Source organism: Pantherophis guttatus, chromosome 4 (assembly GCF_059756535.1).
Source record: "Pantherophis guttatus breed Tessera chromosome 4, ASM5975653v1, whole genome shotgun sequence".
In the NCBI taxonomy this organism is placed as follows: Eukaryota; Metazoa; Chordata; class Lepidosauria; order Squamata; family Colubridae; genus Pantherophis; species Pantherophis guttatus.
The window spans coordinates 45,032,025-45,052,020 of record NC_142066.1 but is presented as its reverse complement, the minus strand read 5'-3'; the positions used below and the strand labels follow the sequence as shown (position 1 = coordinate 45,052,020).

At 37.6% G+C, this 19,996-nt stretch overlaps 1 protein-coding gene across 1 annotated transcript in view; it reads left to right on the top strand.

The window, feature by feature from the left end:
- Positions 1 to 17,347, top strand: part of NGFR (nerve growth factor receptor) — a 70,451-nt gene extending 53,104 nt beyond the window's left edge. Inside the window, exons 4-8 of the mRNA XM_034415479.2 lie at positions 3,071 to 3,175; positions 4,188 to 4,316; positions 5,480 to 5,699; positions 8,224 to 8,384; positions 13,222 to 17,347. Of these exons, the coding sequence (XP_034271370.2) occupies positions 3,071 to 3,175; positions 4,188 to 4,316; positions 5,480 to 5,699; positions 8,224 to 8,384; positions 13,222 to 13,523 (917 nt within the window). The 3' untranslated portion in view covers positions 13,524 to 17,347. The remainder of the gene's footprint in view (positions 1 to 3,070; positions 3,176 to 4,187; positions 4,317 to 5,479; positions 5,700 to 8,223; positions 8,385 to 13,221) is intronic.
- Positions 17,348 to 19,996: the final 2,649 nt, after the last annotated feature.

Below are 19,996 nucleotides of genomic sequence, written 5' to 3'. Positions count from 1 at the left end.
TGAAAGTATGGAGAATTAAATCTATCTTTCTCTATTTGTTTATTTGCATCCTGTCTTTATTATTTTTACAAATATCTCAAAATGGCAAACATATTTAATGCAACTGATAGTTGTCATTTGTGAAATGAAGACTCTTCAAAAATATCTATTTGGTATTCTTTATTTAAAATAATGAAATGGAATAAATGTAAATCAACCACAAGGGCTAAACTCTGGCAGATGCTTTGTGTTTTTACCCAACATCCCAGGAGATTTTGAAACTTTTTTCATTTTAATTTTTCTTCATGCCTCTAGTTTGTTAAAATCAGTATGTTATACCATGGTTTGGACAAAGAAAGTGTAGTTTCCCAGTTTAGATATCATAGGATACTCAAGCAACATTAAGTACTGTACTTTATGGAATTGATTATAAAGAGAGGCCCACAAGACTGGACAGTCTTTCCTCTAGGTCCGTGATGGCGAACCTTTTCGGCACCGAGTGCCCAAACTGGAATGCGCATGTATGCAAATACATGCGCATGCGCCAGAGCACCGGAAACCCGAAGACCAGTTGGCTGGTGCGCATGTGTTTTTTGGCTATTTTTCGGGGTGTTTTTCAGGCTGTTCTTTGGGCTGTTTTTAGGGCCAAAAAGGACCTGAAAAGGACCCAGAAAATGGCCTGAAAATGCACCAAAAACGACCTGGAAAACAGTCTGAAAAAGGCCTGAAAATGCCTCCAAAAATGCCTGTTTTTCGGCTGTTTTCAGGCTGTTTTCCAGCACTCTGGTGCCTGCACGTGCCCACAGAGAGGGCTCTGTGTGCCACCTCTGGCATGTGGCACCTCTGTGTGCCACCTCGCCATCACAGCTTTATATTGTTTATAAGGAGGATTCTGAAGAATGGACTTGCTCAAAATATATTGAGCACTCAGAAGTGAGTTTTACAAAGTACTTGAAGTTTCTTCTTTTCATTCCTATACTATTACTTCTCTTCTTCTTTTTTGTGAGCTAGTAAGGAAAGCACTCTTGTCTTTTTCCTTTTCCTTTTTAGATTTTTATAAATCCTTTATAAATAACTCAGAGTAGCAAATAGAATAGAATAGAATTTTGAATAGAATAGAATTTTTTATTGGCCAAGTGTGATTGGACAAACAAGCAATTTGTCTCAGTGTACATAAAAGATACATTCATCAAGAATCATAATGATAGTCATAGGGTACAAATAAGCAATCAAATCATATTAGGAAACAGTCAATATAAATCGTAAGGATACAAGCAACAAAGTTACAGTCATACAGTCATAAGTGGAAGGAGATGGTCGATGGGAACAATGAGAAGATTAATAGTAATGCAGACTTAGTAAATGTACGTGATACTCCTTTCTCCTCTCCAGCCCCCAAAAGCAACTCTGTTAAGTGAGTTGGGCTGAGAGAGAATGACTGGCCCAAAGTCACCTAGCAGCTTTCATGCTTAAGGTGGAACTAGAACTCATGGTCTCCTAGCTTGTAACCCAGTTGCTTAATTACTAGACCAAACTGGCTCTCTTTGAATTAGGATTGTTACAACAGAGCCAGCACTATGTTATTAATTTGACTTTCCATAGAAATCCTGCTCTCACAAGGTTTGAAGATAGAGATTGATTGATCGTCTGACATTTGTTTGTTTGTTTGTTTGTTTGTTTAGCAAGCATGTAACAATAAAAGTGGAGGAATTTACAAAAATAACTGGGATAGCATCTTTGGCCATATGTAGCCAAGCAGGGCAGAATTGTAGAAAATTGGAGCAAAGAACTTTCAAAGATATCACAATCAAGTCAGTGGTACCAAATGAAACTTTCAAACAAAAACATGATAAATTAATGGACATTCTTTACCTTTTGAAAGAAGAGAACAAAATGCTAATTTCTAGCCAATTAATAGAAAGGTAATGGCTGGAACATATTGCCTGAAGATGAATCAGGAGTCAGTATTGTTCTGACGTCAGCTGTTTCCAGATGGAGAAAAATTGTGCAGAGGTTCAATCGTTCCCACAGGCATGGCTAAATTTCATAAAAGCCACTCAAGGAAAGGGAGCGGCAGCCTGCAGTTGAATAGGAAACTCTTTGTGTGGGATTTGGATTTCTTCTTTGGAATGAAACAATCAAAAGGTGGAGCTTGCCCCACCCAGTCACCCACATAATGTTAGATGCACAAAAGGTGCCAGAAAGGATATTATAGGACAGGTTTTTTTCTTTTTCTTTTCTAAAACCTCCATCACATTTAGAGCCATTATAGTAGAGTTTCTCCATTTTGGCAACTTTAAGATAGGTGGACTTCGGTTCTCAGAATTCCCAGCCACAAAAGTTGAGAAACCCTACATTACAGATTATTTTGAAAAGAAGGAACACATTTCTCAAGATACTGTGTGGGATTTCTGACTTTCTAAAGACCACCTATCTTGTTTTGAATCTGACCAGTCAATAAGATTTACCAGCAAGATTTCCACAGAGACTAAGATCAGAAATGTTGAGAAAGAACTTTCTGCTTCCTCCAGAATTATGATTGCTTACCTTTCTCTTAAGAAAAACAAGCACATCTTGACCTTTAAAATTGTTCCCTGTATTTTATTGGGGTAATGGTTTTTGAATAGTTTCACTCTGTGATTTGATCGCTATCTTATTTTAATTCGTTTTGGTTCTTAACAGGAAAAATGATATATATGTATGTTTTGTTACCAAAATGATTTATTACTGTAGGGGAGGGGGAAGTGATCAGTTTAGGATTGTTCAAATATCCCTAATGTGGCAGTCTGTATTTATTACGGATTAAGCTTAAATGGCAGGACATCAATTTACCTCAGGCCTTAAAGCAAACTGTGTTGCAAAATTAGAATCCTTCACATCTGCCACTTCTGCCTGACTTCTGAAACGGTGTCACATGTCTGACCATCTCATCTACTTTTTCTTGCAAGAATTATGGTGTAATGAGAATTTCTGTGTATTCACATCTGCTTCGTATTTTAAATCTTTAGTTAATTGTGATTCATTTCTAAACTTCCCAATTGCCACAATTTCTCATTCGCTTTTACTAAGTTATTCCTGGTTTTCTTGACAGCAATTAGTCCAAGATTTGCGATGACAACCACAGTCCCGATGGATCCCTACACCACCGATAGAAATGCAGATGCAAATACAGATGTAATCGTAAATGTGGAACACGGTACCTTATTTTCCTTTTCTTACACAGATGAAATAGTTCTTCATTTGCTCAATTGATCTAACTCCCACAAGGACTTTACTTGACTTCATGAAATAAATAAAACCACAGACTAAAACAACATTTTCGAACCACTCAGGGAGGTATTGTTCCAAAAATTTTCTGGAGAGAAGCCATAGATATAAATTTACCAATAATGATCAGAGTTAGATTTATCACTTTATGGTGACTCCTTTCCTATCTTTAGTAGTGCCAACTCGTGGACATAGGAAGGAAGTGCTTAAGCTCACTGGTACTAGCAGGTCCCACAGAACTCAGAGTTCTCGCTTATGTTACTTAACTGTGTTGCATTGACAAGTTGTTGCCTTGACCACTATTGTAGTAGGCTTCTGGTCCAATTATAAAAGTAATGGTTATTACTTTTAAAGCTGTATAGAGATGTAACACTGGGACATATCAGGCAACATCTTGTCACTCTTGAATCTGCCTGTCTGGTCCTTACATCAAGAGGGAATCATTGAGAGTTCCCTTCCTCAAGAGGTACATAAATCATGGGACAGGCAGCAAACCTTCTTGGTAGTGGCTTTCATTTTTTTAATCTCACCTTTCCTAAAGTTACATATGATCCCTACTGTTCTTATATTTCATAAGCAAATGAAATCAATCCATCTACAAAAAACCTTTGGCCCCGGTTGATTGTGGGTATCTACCATAGGAACTTTACTGAATTAATGATTACATTGTCTTGATGTTTTCTTTTCTTTCATTTTTGATTCTATTATCAATGGTTCCTTCTCCAGAGTCTCTCCAAATTGGAGCAGCTATAAGCCTTGTTAAATAAACAAACAAAATTGTTTTGAGGGAATTACATTGTTTCAGCAAAGATGGGGTGGGAACTTTTGATCATGTTCACACTTGCTTAATTACTGAAATGTTAATTAAGTGTTACATTCCTAATTGTCTCAAAGTTTTTCACTCTCTTTTGTTAAGTTCTTCCTCCTTGTTTCCTTGGCAGCAACTAATCCACAATTTGCAGTGGCAACGAAGACCCCGATGGATTCCAATGCCAGTGATGCAGACCCAGATGCATTCATAGACCCAGATGTAGACATTGACCCAGATGCAGTCATAGATATAGAACATGGTATCTTGTTGTCTTTTCCTTATGCTGCTGAAACAGTTCCTAATTTGCTTAGTTGGTCTCACTCCAACTACCGAAACCCTCGACTGCATAAAATAGTTAAGACCACAGATTAAACCAACATTTCTGAGCCCTGAGGGAATTATTATTCCCAAGCATTTTGGAGGAAAGCCATAAAAGTGAAAGTATAACTAACCGTTATAGCTTTATTTGCAGGTAATATAGTATGATGTGATTGCAAGTACTAACAGAATCAGTGACCTCATTTGGTGCCAAAAAAAGAACTTCCTTTAATCCCCAGTATAGAAATGTTCCTCCAGCTTTATTTCATTCTAGAATTTTAGAATGCTTATGATAAATGTGGATATATTCTATTTGCCTTCCCACCAGGATATAAGAATGTTTAAGAAATTTTGACATGAATTAGATCACTAACTATTTGCAAATGCAGATAAAAATACCTAGAATAGTAAAAAAAAAAAAATTGTATATTTCTTGTTTCATAAAAAAGGTGTCTGGACCCCAAGGGAATTTTACATTTTTCTGAAAGCTCATTTTGATGCATGAACTTCTCTGATGATAAAATCAATCAACAAATGATTTTTCAACTTTAACTCAAAGATGGAGAATGTGAAGTGACCTAATTATCCAGCATTATTCCAGAGTGATTGAAGCTACAATACCTACTTACTAGTGATTAAACCTCATAAAACTTGAAGGACTTTCTTATTAGAAGACATTAAATGAATGCACGATCTAATAAATATTTGCATATTGTTATACAAAGCTCTGATTTTCTATAGAGACCTGAATCTGTATTGCTGTTGTGGTGGTTTAGATCATTATCCACCACACAAATTCAGGAGCTCATGATAGTAAACATAACATTTCCTTCTTTCTCTTTTCTCTACCACAAACCTGTGTGATAGGCTGAATAGTAAAAGGTCCAAAGTCACCCAGCAAGATTCTATGACTAAATGTAAACTTGAATCTGAGTAGATTTGAATCTGGATTCCCCAGCACTAGCCAGCATCTGAACTATTGGCTTTTGGATCATTAATATTATAGATACAACATATATGCAAAGGAAAATAGATTAACCTAAATGCAGCCTTATTTTTGCATATTGTTTCCACAGTTATTCTTCTGTTTCCTTACCTTTCCAGATTTTTACCCAGGGACTCCCAAAAGTCCCTTTCCTATTACAAATTTTTCAGAGACTATGGATATTTTGGAGACCACTGTAATGAGCACCACAATGACCACTATTATGGGCAGCTCCCAGCCTGTCATTAGAAGTGGGACAGCTGATAACCTCATCCCTGTCTACTGCTCCATTTTGGCAGCTGTGGTGGTGGGTCTGGTGGCATATATTGCCTTCAAGAGGTAAGTAGCAGAGACCGTCTGGAAGACAGGTGTGCAGGAGGAATGTTGTGATGGATGAGCAGTGACAGGCAGTGTCTAAAGTTGATCTTGCTCACTGACTAGATGCCCTTCAGTTGTTCAAATTACTTCCTGTACCTGTTCTAAGGATGTAATTTTGGCTGGTCATAGCGAAACACATTCATGACTAGCACATCTTGCAGTTAAAACTATAAACTCCAGCTTTACCAATGACAATATGATGATTTGTGTCCAACTCTCATTTTCCTTTCAAGGAAATAGTGTATAAAATGTCATATCATTGACTATGCTTGAACAGTCCCCTAGGGCCTAAATAATGTTGCCTTCCTGCAACCCTACATAATTTGCAAGCAGGGGAGGCTAAGAGGCAAAGGAGAAAAAGATAGCAGCGGAAGAGGAAGCCACTTTGTGAATATGTGCTAACAACAGAGGCACATTTTTCATATAGTACTGCAAAGCATATTTGACCTTTAAATGTAATTCCTGGGACACTCTCAAGAAAGTAGATGAGGATAGGATGCAAATTAATTTGATAAATTATTCATATGATGATTATTCTTCATATTTTAATAATTTCTAATAAGAAAATTTTGGTGGAGCTCAGGGGCCATGTCTCTGGCATGCAATAGAGAAGAATGGAATCATTCTCTCTTCCCATCCTCCTTCTACCTGTATTTTACACCATTCCCTTAAGTGATAGGCATCTTTATAAAGACAAATAGATGTACTTCAATAATTTCAGATCTGACCACATGCAATTATCCTTGAATGGCAAGGATGAGTATCCTCTAGAAATAAACATTCAGGATTGAAATTTCTAAGTTGCTCTTATTAGAAATTAGATCCTTCTCAGTGCCAATCCAGATACATCTTGCCTCTAAGATTGCCAACTTTTAAGTGGCTACTCTACACATATGGCCATAAAAGAATGGGAAATTGATAATGATTATATCCATGCTATGAATTATTACCTCTGCTGATTCCTATAGCTCAAGTGATTGATAAAGACATAGAAGCAAGCCAAACATAGGTTGGTTTGTTGTCTTTTCCTATGATGGATAGACATTTTTTTTTGCATGAATGCTGATTTCTATTATAAGATAAAATCCATTATCTTATATCTCAAGCTTTAATCACTAAATATAACATATTCTGCTTTTAGAAAGCCAGTTGTCTTGGATTACATTGGGAAGCATTTCCTAAAGTGTAACCCAAAGATCCCTTCTCCTTTCCATTGATGCCTACTGGACTTCCTTCTCCAAGAATGAGAGTTGAAAATAATAAGAATCATATGATTGCTTTATCTTGTAATCAGCAACATATGGATTGGCCTAGGAAATTATTAGGAAAAAGCAAATAGGAAATAAGAAAGTAGATCATTTGTGGATCCAAGTCCATCCTTTCCTTCATTCTCCAGTTCAAATATCTTCAACCAATAATGTTAGATGACATCATTACCATATGTGTACATATAGCTGAATCACTTTATCTATTTAGGAGCTCTCCCAAAGGTTCTTTTTCAAGAGACAACTGGACTTTCTGGTTTTTCCTTGAAGATGTTTTGCTTCTCATCCAAGAACAACTTCAGTTCTGACTGGATGGTGTGGAATGGAAGGATTTATACTCCTTTCAGACAGCTGGACATTTGCATTCTTTTAGCAACTTGTTAAGATCACCTGGAGATTTATCTGTGTCATCAGGGTCACCTGAGTGGTGCAAATGGCCCCGATGACATAGATAAATCTCTAGATGACCTTAATGACTCACTTTAAAAAATGCAACTGTCCAGCTGTCTGCCAGGAGTATAAATCCTTCCATTCCCCCCCATCCAGTCAGAGCTGAAGAAGCTTCTTGGATGAGAAGCAAAACATCTTCAAAGAAAAACTAGAAAGTTCAGTTGCCTCTTGGAATAGCACCTTTGGGATAACGGTGACCTGGATGACTGAGAATCTCCATAGATATTTAGGAGCTCATTGACCCAACTCCAAACTCTTATAAAAGTGGCTTCTTAGTCTCCTGGTTCATCATGGTTGTGCCCAGCTCTTTCTAAGAAAGCATCTTAATATGGATGGATCCTCCAGATTTTGATGGGCTACAAATCCCCTGATTCCTTACCACTGTCATGTTTGTCAGGGCAGATGAGATTTGCAGTTCAGTAATGCCTGGAAGGTCTCACTTCTGCCCTATCCAAGGCATACACCAATGCTTTTCCTTCTGTATGAAGAAATAAAGCTAATCTTACGAATTCACAATCAGTGTTGGCAATTGCAGTGTCTTTCAAAAGCCAGTATAAATGAAAGCACCCTTATCTGGATTGGCAAATTAATCCCTACAGTGAGAGTTCTGTCTTGGCAAGCCTTGAAAAGATAGCATTCACCACGCCCCAGACTTCATGATATGTAGAAAGGAATTAATTCTCAGTGGCCCTGCCAATTTTGTAGTGTACTGTGGGTCAGAAGAAAGAACAGGTATGCTTGGCTCAACTGTCAAACATTTTCACCTCTAGATGGAACAGCTGCAAACAGAACAAACAAGGTGCCAACAATCGTCCTGTCAACCAGACGCCTTCCCCAGAAGGAGAGAAACTTCATAGTGACAGCGGCATCTCGGTTGATAGCCAAAGCCTCCACGATCAACAGCCACCAACACAAACAGCATCTCTACAAGGCAAGAGGAGGGGTCAAGCTGAAGCTGGGAGGGGAAGAAACCAAAGAGCAGGAATGCAATTCAGAGAGACAGGAAACCACTAATTACCAAAAGATACTATAGCCCTGGCAGACACCAAGAGGACAGTTAATCCAAGAACCATCTACTTTCTAGATCACATCCCTCTTGTTGCTTGTCCTGTAAACCACCAATGAAATCCCAACTATAGTTTGCTCCGGGCAGATAGCAAGCATACACAAGTTTTTGTTGATGCAACTGTAACTAACAAACCAAGTAAAATTACAATGGGGAAATAAGCAAGGTGGGGCAAATAGCTATATTCCTCTGCCTCAACATTTCACATTTTTCCAGAAATATCAGATTTAGTGTTTTTCCATTTCACTTCTTTTGGCACATATGTCAAGTTAAATTGATTGCTCTGGAAATTCTATTTTAGTTTGTACTAAAATTGGGGTGCATTGGGGTGCACATTGCTCTAAACTTTTTTTGTTATCTATTTTACTTATATACACCATTTTTACAAATAATTATCAAGTATAGTAGACAATTAGTAATATAATATCCTTTTGTATATAGTTCATGAATATATGCATTTGGGGTTAGACTTTTCCCTAATAAATATCTCTTATAATTGTTGGTGAGCCGCAATGCAATCTTCAGAGATTTGAAAATTGGGGATATCTTAGTTTTGATCTATGTTTTATTTAAAAATGCAAAATATGATCAAGTTGCTGTCAAAGGTAAAGTTAAACATATTTTTCTCCCATTCCTGAGAATGGTCTTCACTATTTTATAGATACCTATACCAATCAAAAGTGTGGGAAATTATTAGTTTCTCAAGAAATGCTATAGGACAGTGTTTGCTTGATGCTGAATTTAGACTCAGATTTCAGTCCTAGGACATAGTTTGGAAAATCCATCGTTGTTGTTTTAGTGCTTTCAAGTCAGTGTTGATTCCTAGAAACTGCTGGGACAAGTTCATGCAGTCTTTTTGGCAAGGTTTTTCAGAGGTTTGCCATTGGTTTCTTCCTAGAACTGAGAAAGAGTGACTGACCCAACGTCACCCAACTGGCTTTATGCCTAAGGTAGGACTAGAACTCATGTTCTCTCAGGTTCTAGCCTAATGCCTTAACCGCTACACCAAATTGGGTCTCTTGCCCCTTTTCTACCATGTTTCAAATTATTTATGCTGGAAGGTTAAGTCCAGATGAAATACAAATACTTGCAGAATAAAAACAATAGCTCTCAAAACTATACTTTTTTTGCTTCCTGTACTAAAAGTCAAGATCAATTTTCATCTAGATGGATGGATTTATGTGCAATTGGCATAAAAGCTAATTTACTTCTATTAAGCAAATAGGTATGGTCATTAAAATCATATTTTACTTAGTAACTGGGATTTTTATATCTAAGGGCATAAAACAAAAGTATTCTTGTCAAAATTATGTCAACTCTCACTTTACTTCATCATGTTATTTTGGGTTAAATTTAGAATTTTCTGAAAAGATCAACCCAAGGGTTTCACTTCAGGATTAGGATTAGGAGAATAAACCATTGAGATCATACTTTAAAAAAACATAATTTAGGAAAAGTGTGGCATTTGTTAAATATACAGCAGGAACCCTGGTGGCGCAGTAGTTAGAATGCAGTACTGCAGGCAAACTCTATCCATAGCTTGGAGTTCGATCCTGACCAGCTCAAGGTTGACTCAGCCTTCCATCTTCCAAGGTCAGTAAAATGAGGACCCAGACTGTTGGGGGCAATATGTTAACACTGTAAATCTCTCAGAGAGTGCCATAAAGCACTGTGAAGCGATATATAAGTCTAAATGCTATTGCTAGCACAATTGCTATGCACAATTTTCAATAACTCATAGTAGATGAGAAAGAATCAGTTTAGATTCTGACTGGTGCTGTTTTATCAAATTACAGTATGTTGCCTATCATTGCAACTCTATCACTCACTAGTTATGATTCACTCTATGAGCCCATTTCTTCCCCAAAAGATTTTACGTGGTTGATATTAACCTATGGCATGAGGTTTACATTTGAGAGGATGGGCATTTGTTGCTTTTTGATCGTTAGATATTCTGCTGTTCCACTTCACAATTTCTACCGCTGTGTTCTTTGCAAACAAATAATTAGTGAATAGTATTACTTGTCATGATAAACACTAGTTAATTTAGTCATAATGTATGTAATAATTCATAACTGCCAGTTTCATAAAACATAGCAAGCCATAAATTATAAATTACAGTGTCTGAGTTCATGGATTATGCTAAACCAAAAAGAGCAAGCCACATTTTCCTTAAAACCAGTAAATAGAGCAAAGAGTAAATAAGAAAAATTACTCTTTTTCTATTTCTGGAAGCCCATGCCAACTGGACTGTTATGAATAAATGTTAATATGGAGGAGAAGAAGGAAAAAGGCAAGATCATATGTATGTGGAAGAGCAGCGCATTACCTCTCAGTAACCTTTTTATGTCTTTTGGTTTGGTTTGGTTTGGTTTGGTTTGGTTTGGTTTGGTTTGGTTTGGTTTGGTTTGGTTTGGTTTGGTTTGGTTTGGTTTGGTTTGGTTTGAGTGCCACTCCCACTTCTGGCAGTTTACAACAGTAAACAGTGTAATAAAAACTGCATGAAGACTTGAACTGAACTGGGCCCAAGGGGCCTTTCAAAATTCTCCAACATATTCATGAGTGGAGGAACTGGATAGACCATTTATTTGACTTTCTCTAAGTCAAACAATTCTCTAAGTGAACAACAAATTCTCCTACAAAAGATAGGACAGGGGTCTGTAACCTTAAATACTCAAAGAGCCATTTGGACCCATTTCCCACAGAAAAAAAAAAAAAAAAACACCGGGAGCCACAAAACCTTTCTCGTGCCTGACTATTTCTTAAGCAGCCACAAAACTAGCATATGTAGTTGAATTAAACAATGTTTTCTTCTGAAACTTTTCTTTTCTTGGATTTATCCATGGTTGGCCTATCGGGGTTTAAAAGCTCAATAAATCGCATGCTGGTGGGTATTGCTCATTGGCAGTTGTGACTCATATTTTGAGTGACAGGGAGCCGCAGTAGAGGGGTGAAAGAGTCACATGTGACTCCAGAGCTGCAGGTTGCTGACCCCTGGGATAGGACTTCCACTCTGTGGAGACACGAACATTACCCCTGAAAAAGCCACATGAGAAGAATTTTGGCCTGAGGTTTTCCCTTGAGGTTGGTTTGAGGTATCAGAAGCCAAGGAGGCTGGAGAAACTCAGACCTCTGTCACTTCTTAACTAAGGAAGCTCAAGAACGCTACAATCTTCTTTGAACTTCCTCTGCCTGATTCTGGGTTTTCACAGGCAACCCACATGTTCAGCTAGGAGGCCTGAAGATAAATTGAACAAGGATTATTTTAAATATCATAGCTCTCCATGTCATCTGGAGTCCCAGAATACACAGCAAGCTGCACTGTATTCCACAGAAGCCTGTCCTTCAGGCTAAATGCTTGGCACTTAGAAAGAGCTGTATGAAAAGCAATGGTGCTATTTAGCTGGTTCTATCCAGTTCGAGTGAATTGGTAGCAGCGGCTGTGGGAGGCTCCGCCCACCCACCCAATCATCCCGTTTTTGATGCTCTGTGCATGCGCAGAAGATTCTGCGCATGCGCAGAGGTGATGCATGTGAGTGAGCGGACTCCCATTTGCAAACCGGTAGCGAAGGCAAGTGAGTACCACCCCTGATGGAAAGGGTGAATGAGTAGTCTTGTCCTTTACTCATTTATAAACCCACTTGTGCTCAGATGGTGATCTCTCAAAATTTGGAGCCACCAAATTCTTTCTTTGTACAAATGCTTTGGGATTGTACCAAATGAGAAATCCTGGAACTAAAATGAACATTTATACATTTTTAATTTGAGAGATGTTCGGAACGGAGTGGTTACAACATTAATTGTAATACAGACAAAGAAAAGAATATCAGAATATTAAAGGGGGTTTGAATGTTTATGTTTATGTGAAAATAATGGTGATTATAATCTTACCTGGATTATTTAGAATAATTCATATTCTGCCTTACCCAGTGAAATTATCCAGAAAAACCTTCATTCAAATCTTGAATATAGTTTACCTTTGAAAGCATATTGATCTATTTATATTTCTTATAAATCACAGAACACAAACATCAATAATTCTATGATTTTCAAAATGTTCTAATGCTGTTATGAAAGGATAGTACAATATGTGCTAAAAAGAATATTTCATCGAAGGAATTTTACATGAAATGCAAACCTAGATATTTTATTGTGAAATGCATCTACAACATTTTTGGGCCAATCTGTGTGTGTGTGTGTGTTTGTTTGTTTGTGTGTGTGTGTCTGTGTCATCAGTTAATACAGAAATAGGATGGAGTAAATTCACATGAAACTGACTTGGACCAAAAAGAATCTGAGCCAAATGCTGGGTCTCCACAGTAAAGGAATATCTATGGCTCCCATAATAATAGCTGATCATTTCCCCTTTCCCTCCTGCTCTCTCCCCCCAGGATCATGGAAATTGCTGAGGATTGTTGTGGACAACTAAAGCCTAATGGTACACCTGCTTGAGGTCTGGTGTACCAGGGCCTGCTTGGGTGGGGGATTGGACTAGATGACCTACAAGGTCCCTTCCGATTCTGTTAATCTGTACCATCTGAATTCATTTTAAATTTGTCACATTGTTCTGCGGCAATGTGTGGAATTGCCCCAATTGCTAAAATCAACTTTGGGAACATGGAACAGATAAGTGAGTGAGTGACTCGCATGCAGTTATATTTTTTTAACCTTTCTCTATCCCAAACTCATTCCTCAATTTCAGGTCTTAAAGGAGATGGGAATCTTTACACCAGCCTGCCCCCTAACAAACGCGAGGAGGTTGAAAAGCTTTTGAATGGTTCCACAGAGGAGACATGGCGCCACCTGGCCGGAGAACTAGGCTACAAGGAAGATCACATAGACTCCTTTACACAAGAGGAATACCCTGTTCGTGCACTGCTCTCTGATTGGTCCAGCAAGGACAGTTCCACCATGGATGCCCTTTATTCAGCCTTGCGCAAGATTCAAAGGGGGGACATTGTGGAAAGCCTTTACAGTGAATCCACTGCTAGCTCTCCAGTGTGAAGGAGAAAGAGGGGGCAGAGGCATTCTGAGTTAGCTCCTCATTTACCCTGCCCCACTGGTGCCTCTTGGAAGAAGAACATGTGAAGGAAAAATAGAGCTCATTCTTTCTGGGGCACTGGAACAATCCTGTAAGCACTGGTTTAGTTGTTTTTCTCTCTCTGCCCTGCTGTCCTGGTATTTTCGTCCAATAGCTCTTGCTAGTAACAGACAATAAGATGGTAAAAGGAAATGAAAGAAGAGAAAGGGAATTTATGTCTTGCTTATAGTCTATGTGCTCCTTAAAATCTCCTGGACTGATAGTGGACTGCTGATTCTGAACTGAGACAAGAATGAAGACAGACATTTGTCCAAAGCCAATTGCTTGACTTCTCTTTCAGGTGCCTCTGACATTTATCCCATGCGCTTCTCTCATTATCCCATCGACATTAGTTCTGTTTCTACATCTTCTTTCCTTCAGTCACCAGTTTACCCTATTTAAGCACATCTGAAATCAGGAAGAAAAAAAAAAAAACCAAGGAGACCAGCCAGATATGTTACAGAGTGATGAAGGATTCAAAGAAGGCAGAAAGAGCAGGAATGCTGGGCTTGAAACAAGAAGACATATGGTGTTTACAGGACAAAGTGAACATTTGTTTTGAGGCAACCTCCTGGAGGGTCTCTGAGTGGGGAGAAAAGAAATGTGGACCAAGTTTCTAGCTATCAAAACTGACAATATGAAGATCAAAGTGGGAAGTTAAAGGATGGAACCCAAAAGAGAAAATAACCACATTTCCATCCAAGTATTGGTGACCACATCAAGACTATATTTGATCTTGCCCTTGTTTTCTTGCTCAGATGCATTCTTCCTAGCTAATAAGGATTTTTTTTTAAAAAAACCCTCTTCCATTTTCCTCTTTCAGGGTTTGACTGAAACCAATAAAGTCATATAAACCCTTGCTTAAAGGAGCCAGGTAATGGCCGCCTTGAGTCGCCATGTGCGAATAGACGGCAATATAAATTCCCTAAATAAATAAAATAAGCCACACTGATGAGTGGACCTGATCAGAAGCAAACAAGGCAAGTGGTCAGACATATTCATTCATTTTCCAAGGGATGCTGCTTTGATGAAGCCCTACGTTCTTCTTCAAACTGGTAAACCAATCACTGTGTGTTAAGAAGCTGTTATCTCTGTTGCATTAAAAGGGGAAGCAAACAAACAAAAAATCCCTTAGTGGCCTTAATGCACAAAGTAGGGCAATCGATATGAAAATGTAGCTACTCTCAGAGATAGAATTTTGCTGAATGTTATTCCTGTGTCAAGTGATGTACAGCCACCAAAGCAACCTGGTGTTTTCTGTTTTCAAATATTAGAGGGATATGAAAGTATTACGGGGATAGGATGGTGAGGAAATATTCTACAAGCTAACAAGAAACACCAAAAGCTCTTGGGCAAAAAAAAAAAAAAGAGAGAGAGAGAGAGAGAGAGAGAAAGAACTGGAACTGAACAATGCCCTCCCTCTGTATCTGTATTACAAGATTTATGTTGGTTTCTTTTATTCTTATTCTGATGATATTCATATAGACCCAATGGAAAAAAAATGGTGGCATTTGAAAGCTGGTAGCGTTTTAAACAGTTGTCTGGGTTGTTCATGGGAATTTTTAGCTGCTCATCTTGTTTCTCTGGTTTAAAACTGTGGAGAAGAAATCTCTCCATCATATGTATGCACGCACACGTATATATAAATATATACTTAGAAAGTAATGGGAATACTTCCTGGGGAATGTTAGTTAGGAATGCTAATTAATTTCCTTTCTCAACCAAGAGATGATTAGGGAAGCTTGTCAGGCTGCACAAAGTGTTGCTATTCTGATCATTTTTCTGTCATCATACCAGTTTTAATGGTTTGCCTCACCAGAAAACTTCTATTTTAACCTTGACATTTTTTCTGTCAACAAAACTTAGTAGCAATTTTAAATAGGATGGTACAAACAGATTGAGGAAAGTTAATTACCTTTTTGCTTTCTATTTAAAAACTTTTTACAGAACAACTAGAACCATGTCTTTATTCGTAGAATGTTGCTATTACATAATGATAATAAAGGAGCCAGAGGAAGAGTAGTAATATATCTAATGGACTCCTAAATTGTTTAGAAGGAAAATATGGAGGTGCATGGAGGTACTTGTGGCCTTGCTGATTTTGGGTCTAACTACTGGCCTATCTAGCTTAACATTCTTCTTTGATCTGGCAGCAACCTTCGTTTATTCAGACAGAAGCCTTTTCATGTCAATTCTGAAACCCAGGTTCCCTTTTTATGGTATGAAGGGCAAAAAGCCTGTGAAGACACACAAAGCAGGCACTTTACCTCAGAAGTCCAACTCACAATCTAGTTCAACCTCCTCTTGGTATACAATTTGCAGATAACTCTAATGGCCCTTTTCTCTTTTTGTAGAGATATGTGCCTTGTTGTGCAGTAACTATCCCTAAAGAAGCAAACAGAGTGCCAAATGTTTTTGCTTTTCTTGAACATGCAAGTCCATTAAACAACTCTGCCTTTTAAGGTCCACTTCATTAAGCCCTTCATTTTTCTTTTGGGACAACCAAATCTCCACAGATTAAGAAATACAGGCAAGATAGAAACCCCACTTGAATTTCAGATTACAGCAAGCAGCTATAGCAAAATATAGCAAATGGCAGGTAAATTTTGGCACATGACACACATGAGTTGGAGCTTTTGTGCAAAAGAAAGGAAGCTCTTCTTCTTCTAAATGCTGTTCCTTATTGTTCTGAAGACAGAGTAGGAACAAGAAAACCAATAAATATAAGAGACTGAATGATTAGTATTTCTGAATAATAAACTGAGGTATAAATGTGTCATATTGTAACTGTGTTATGCAACAGCTACATCTCTTTCCAAAATCATGTTTTCAGCTGCATAATCCTAGGAAAAGATTGGACTGTTTTAAAATGTTGCAAAGATATCCTATGTTTGTCTTTCAAAGCTTTTTTGAATGAAATCAGAAATGTGGTACAGTTATGTTGACTATCATAACCATGTGGTTGATAGGCGCTGTTAGTACTTGCATATGAAGACTCCTCCTCATACACGACTAACAAGGACACAGTATCAGTGAATAACAGTGTCTTTGGAGTACAACTTTTTCTTTTTTTCTTTTAACCAGGAAGTTAAAGGATGTTGAGTTCTTATGCTAACAATCCGTAAAAAGAGATGGAAATATGATAGGGCAAAGAAAGGTAGAGCCTACTTAGTTGAAATTTGGCCTATTTTACCTGGAATGAATTATCCTGAATAGAGTATATCTCTATATCAGGGCCATGCTTAGTTGTAAAGATACATGTGTAGAAGAGAATAAATTGGGAGAATAACACTTTATTATAAATCATTGTTGGCATATGTCTCCATCTTATTCACTGCATTGAGCACAGTAAACCTTTGTGGGTTCAAATGCCAGACTATCCAAAAAGCTCAATAGTTCCTGCTAGTCTCCTGCTAGAGGGTTGAAGGAGACTAATTGGTTATTTTCTCATGGCTACTTAAAATGTGTATGAGAGTGTGTGTATACACACACTTCTACGCTAGAATCCATGTTACTTAAGGAAGGCAATTGGATTTCCAGATTTGATGGATTCAGGAAAACCCTTCCCTCCATTCCACTGGAAAAAGGAAGTTTCCAAAGCTGAATTTCTTCCTTGAAAATTAGAACTTTTTCTCCAATCTTGGTTGAATGACAATTTGTAGTTCAAATCCTTTTGTTTCTTCATTTGTTTATGTGGGGGTTTTATATCTTATCCCAAAATCCTGAATAAATATTTCTCTTGACAGAAGCATTGGACTGGTTAGTAGGTTTCACTGTGGCTAGCTAGTAGGTTTCACTAAGGTGGACTGAAGATCTAGTCCCTTCACTTCTAAATTGGCAAGGATGGGCAACTTAAAAGAGACTCTGAGGAGAAAAAGGACACATCTGTGTGACTGTAAATGATTTTGCAACAGCTGCATGGCCAGATGTACATGTGTACTGTGCAAATATGAATAAGCAGGCATAGTTGTGCCCACAACCTTATGTATGTATTCCAAAACTCAGATGAGGAAAGGGTACACTATATTAATTGTTCAGTTGGGTTTTTTCCCCCTAGATGCAGTTCTTGCATTTTAAGAGGTTTGAATTTCTCTGCCCTCATTCGTCCCTATTCCCTGAACCAAACTGACATCACAAAATATCCCCTAAATTTTGCAGCCCTCCAAGTTTACTTTGCAATCAAAAAAGACAAACTGAGCAGATTTAGATAAACATATCTAATGGGCCTACAGCTGTTCCAGACATTTCAGCACAGACGCAGATGTTAGCTTTTAATGATAAATGTTCTGGAGTCCATGGCTTATGTTAAACTGTTATATGTGTTTGAGTTCATTTCAACTAATTGATGAATTGTGATTAGCAACTAATCAGTTTTGGTGATTAGCCAAGACTGCTGTGTGGCTAGCTAGCAGCAAACTACTCTGGAGGGCAGCACCTTTGTAGAGTTATCATTCAACAAAATCATTCCATTCTATGGGTTGTATCCGTCTTCTTTTTCACAATATGCATGGGCTATTTAGTATACGGGTGGTCTCCTGTCCTCAGATCCAAACCTGTTTACCTTTAGAAGCTCAGTTGAAGCAAGCGTACTTTCGTAAACATTGATTATAGCACTAGTGGAACATGTTTCTTCAGCTGCACACTATAAAAAAGTGGAACTGTAATTGACTTTCCATACCATTAAGGGACATTGTGGCTTTTCCATGCAGTCATCCCATTGTATTATTCCATTCCTAAGTCCTTAGCACTATTCTTTTATCTTTTTAAAAGATGTAGCTTTGACATAGTCAGGAACTTAAAGCAGCTAAACCTAAACCTAACCTAGATAACCCTTAATATCAATTTTGTTTGAGATGTGGTTCTATTTTTAAATTTACTTTTAATTAGGACCAAAATATCTTCCCAGCTTTAGCTCTGTTACAGCAAAACACTGCTTATATTGAACTTTCTGAAGAGTTCTATCCCTTTGATGTCATAATGCAATATGTTTCCAGATATAACTATCATGCTTTCCTGAAAATAAGACCCTGTCTTATATTTTTTTTGAACCCCGAAATAAGCGCTTGGCCTTATTTTCAGGGAGGTCTTATTATCTTGGGGCATGTGGAGCAAGATGGAGTTCCTCTTGCCATCTTACCTGATTTCCAGCTTGGCATTTAAATATTTTTGGGGAGGGCTTATTTTCAGGGGGAGGTTTATTTTAGTGCATGCGCTCAAAAGCCCGACTGGGCTTATTATCAGGGGATGTCTTATTTTCGGGGAAACAGGTTATTTTAACAAGTAGTGAGTGATAAGGACTGGAACAATATTTTTAAAAAATTGTTAGCGTAGCTTAGTTTTAATGTAATACTTAAGCATTAGAGGGTTAATTTTTTAAAAATTGAAAAGCTACTATTGGTCATACTGATAAGCTATGATTGGAAAGAATATTCTTTCATTAGTAACACACTTATACAGAATTTTGCTTCTATTTTATTTTAGACTGGGAGTGTGATGATGTGTGTGTGTGTGTGAGAGAGAGAGAGAGAGAGAGACAAAGAGAGAGAGACAGAGAGAGACAGAGAGATTCAGAGAAAGCAATTAGAAAAGCAATTAAAATGGATGATGATTAAAAGGGCATCTAGTTAAATTGCAGGCATGATGATGAAATCTTTTGGTCTCCCCAATCTTTTTTTTAATACAGTTTTTATTAGTTTATAATATAAAATATAAAAATACAAAAGCAAATAGTAGGAAAAATAAGGGAGGGGAAAACAAAGGAGAAGTGTAGAAAAGAAGGGGAAAAAAAACAAAAAAGGTGTTGATTTCCAACTCTTTCTGGTGCAATAGAATAAAACACTAACATCAAACCTCAACTTTTTACTTTTACATAATACCATAAACTAGCCATTTCAATAACAACAAATCTATCTAAGCAGTAAAAACCAAAAATCAAACTTTCATTTTTTTCCCACCTCAAGCACAAAGAGCAGAAGTGGTTTCCAAGTAGAAACAAAAATAATTGTTTTTTTTTCTTTTATCAAAGCAGTCAATTTAGCCAACTCTGCTAACTCCATAAATTTTTGCAGCCATTCGTCCATTGTGGGGATTGAAGTGTCCTTCCATTTGTGTGCATAAAGTAGTCTTGCTGCTATCAATGTATATAACATCAAAGTTCCAATTTTTTCCCCAAGTCTTTTTCCATTAAACAAATCTAATGCCATACTTTCATAAAAGAAAAGTGCTAAAGGCATCTTACACTTGAGTGACTTTGTTATTCCTCCTCCAACTGAACAGTCATGGAAAACACCACCTACAAAATCAAGAGAATTATAAATGAGAGAGGTAGTATTGTGCAGACACCATCACATTGGAGTAAATAAATCATGGTTACTGTACCATAAACTTTTACTGGAGA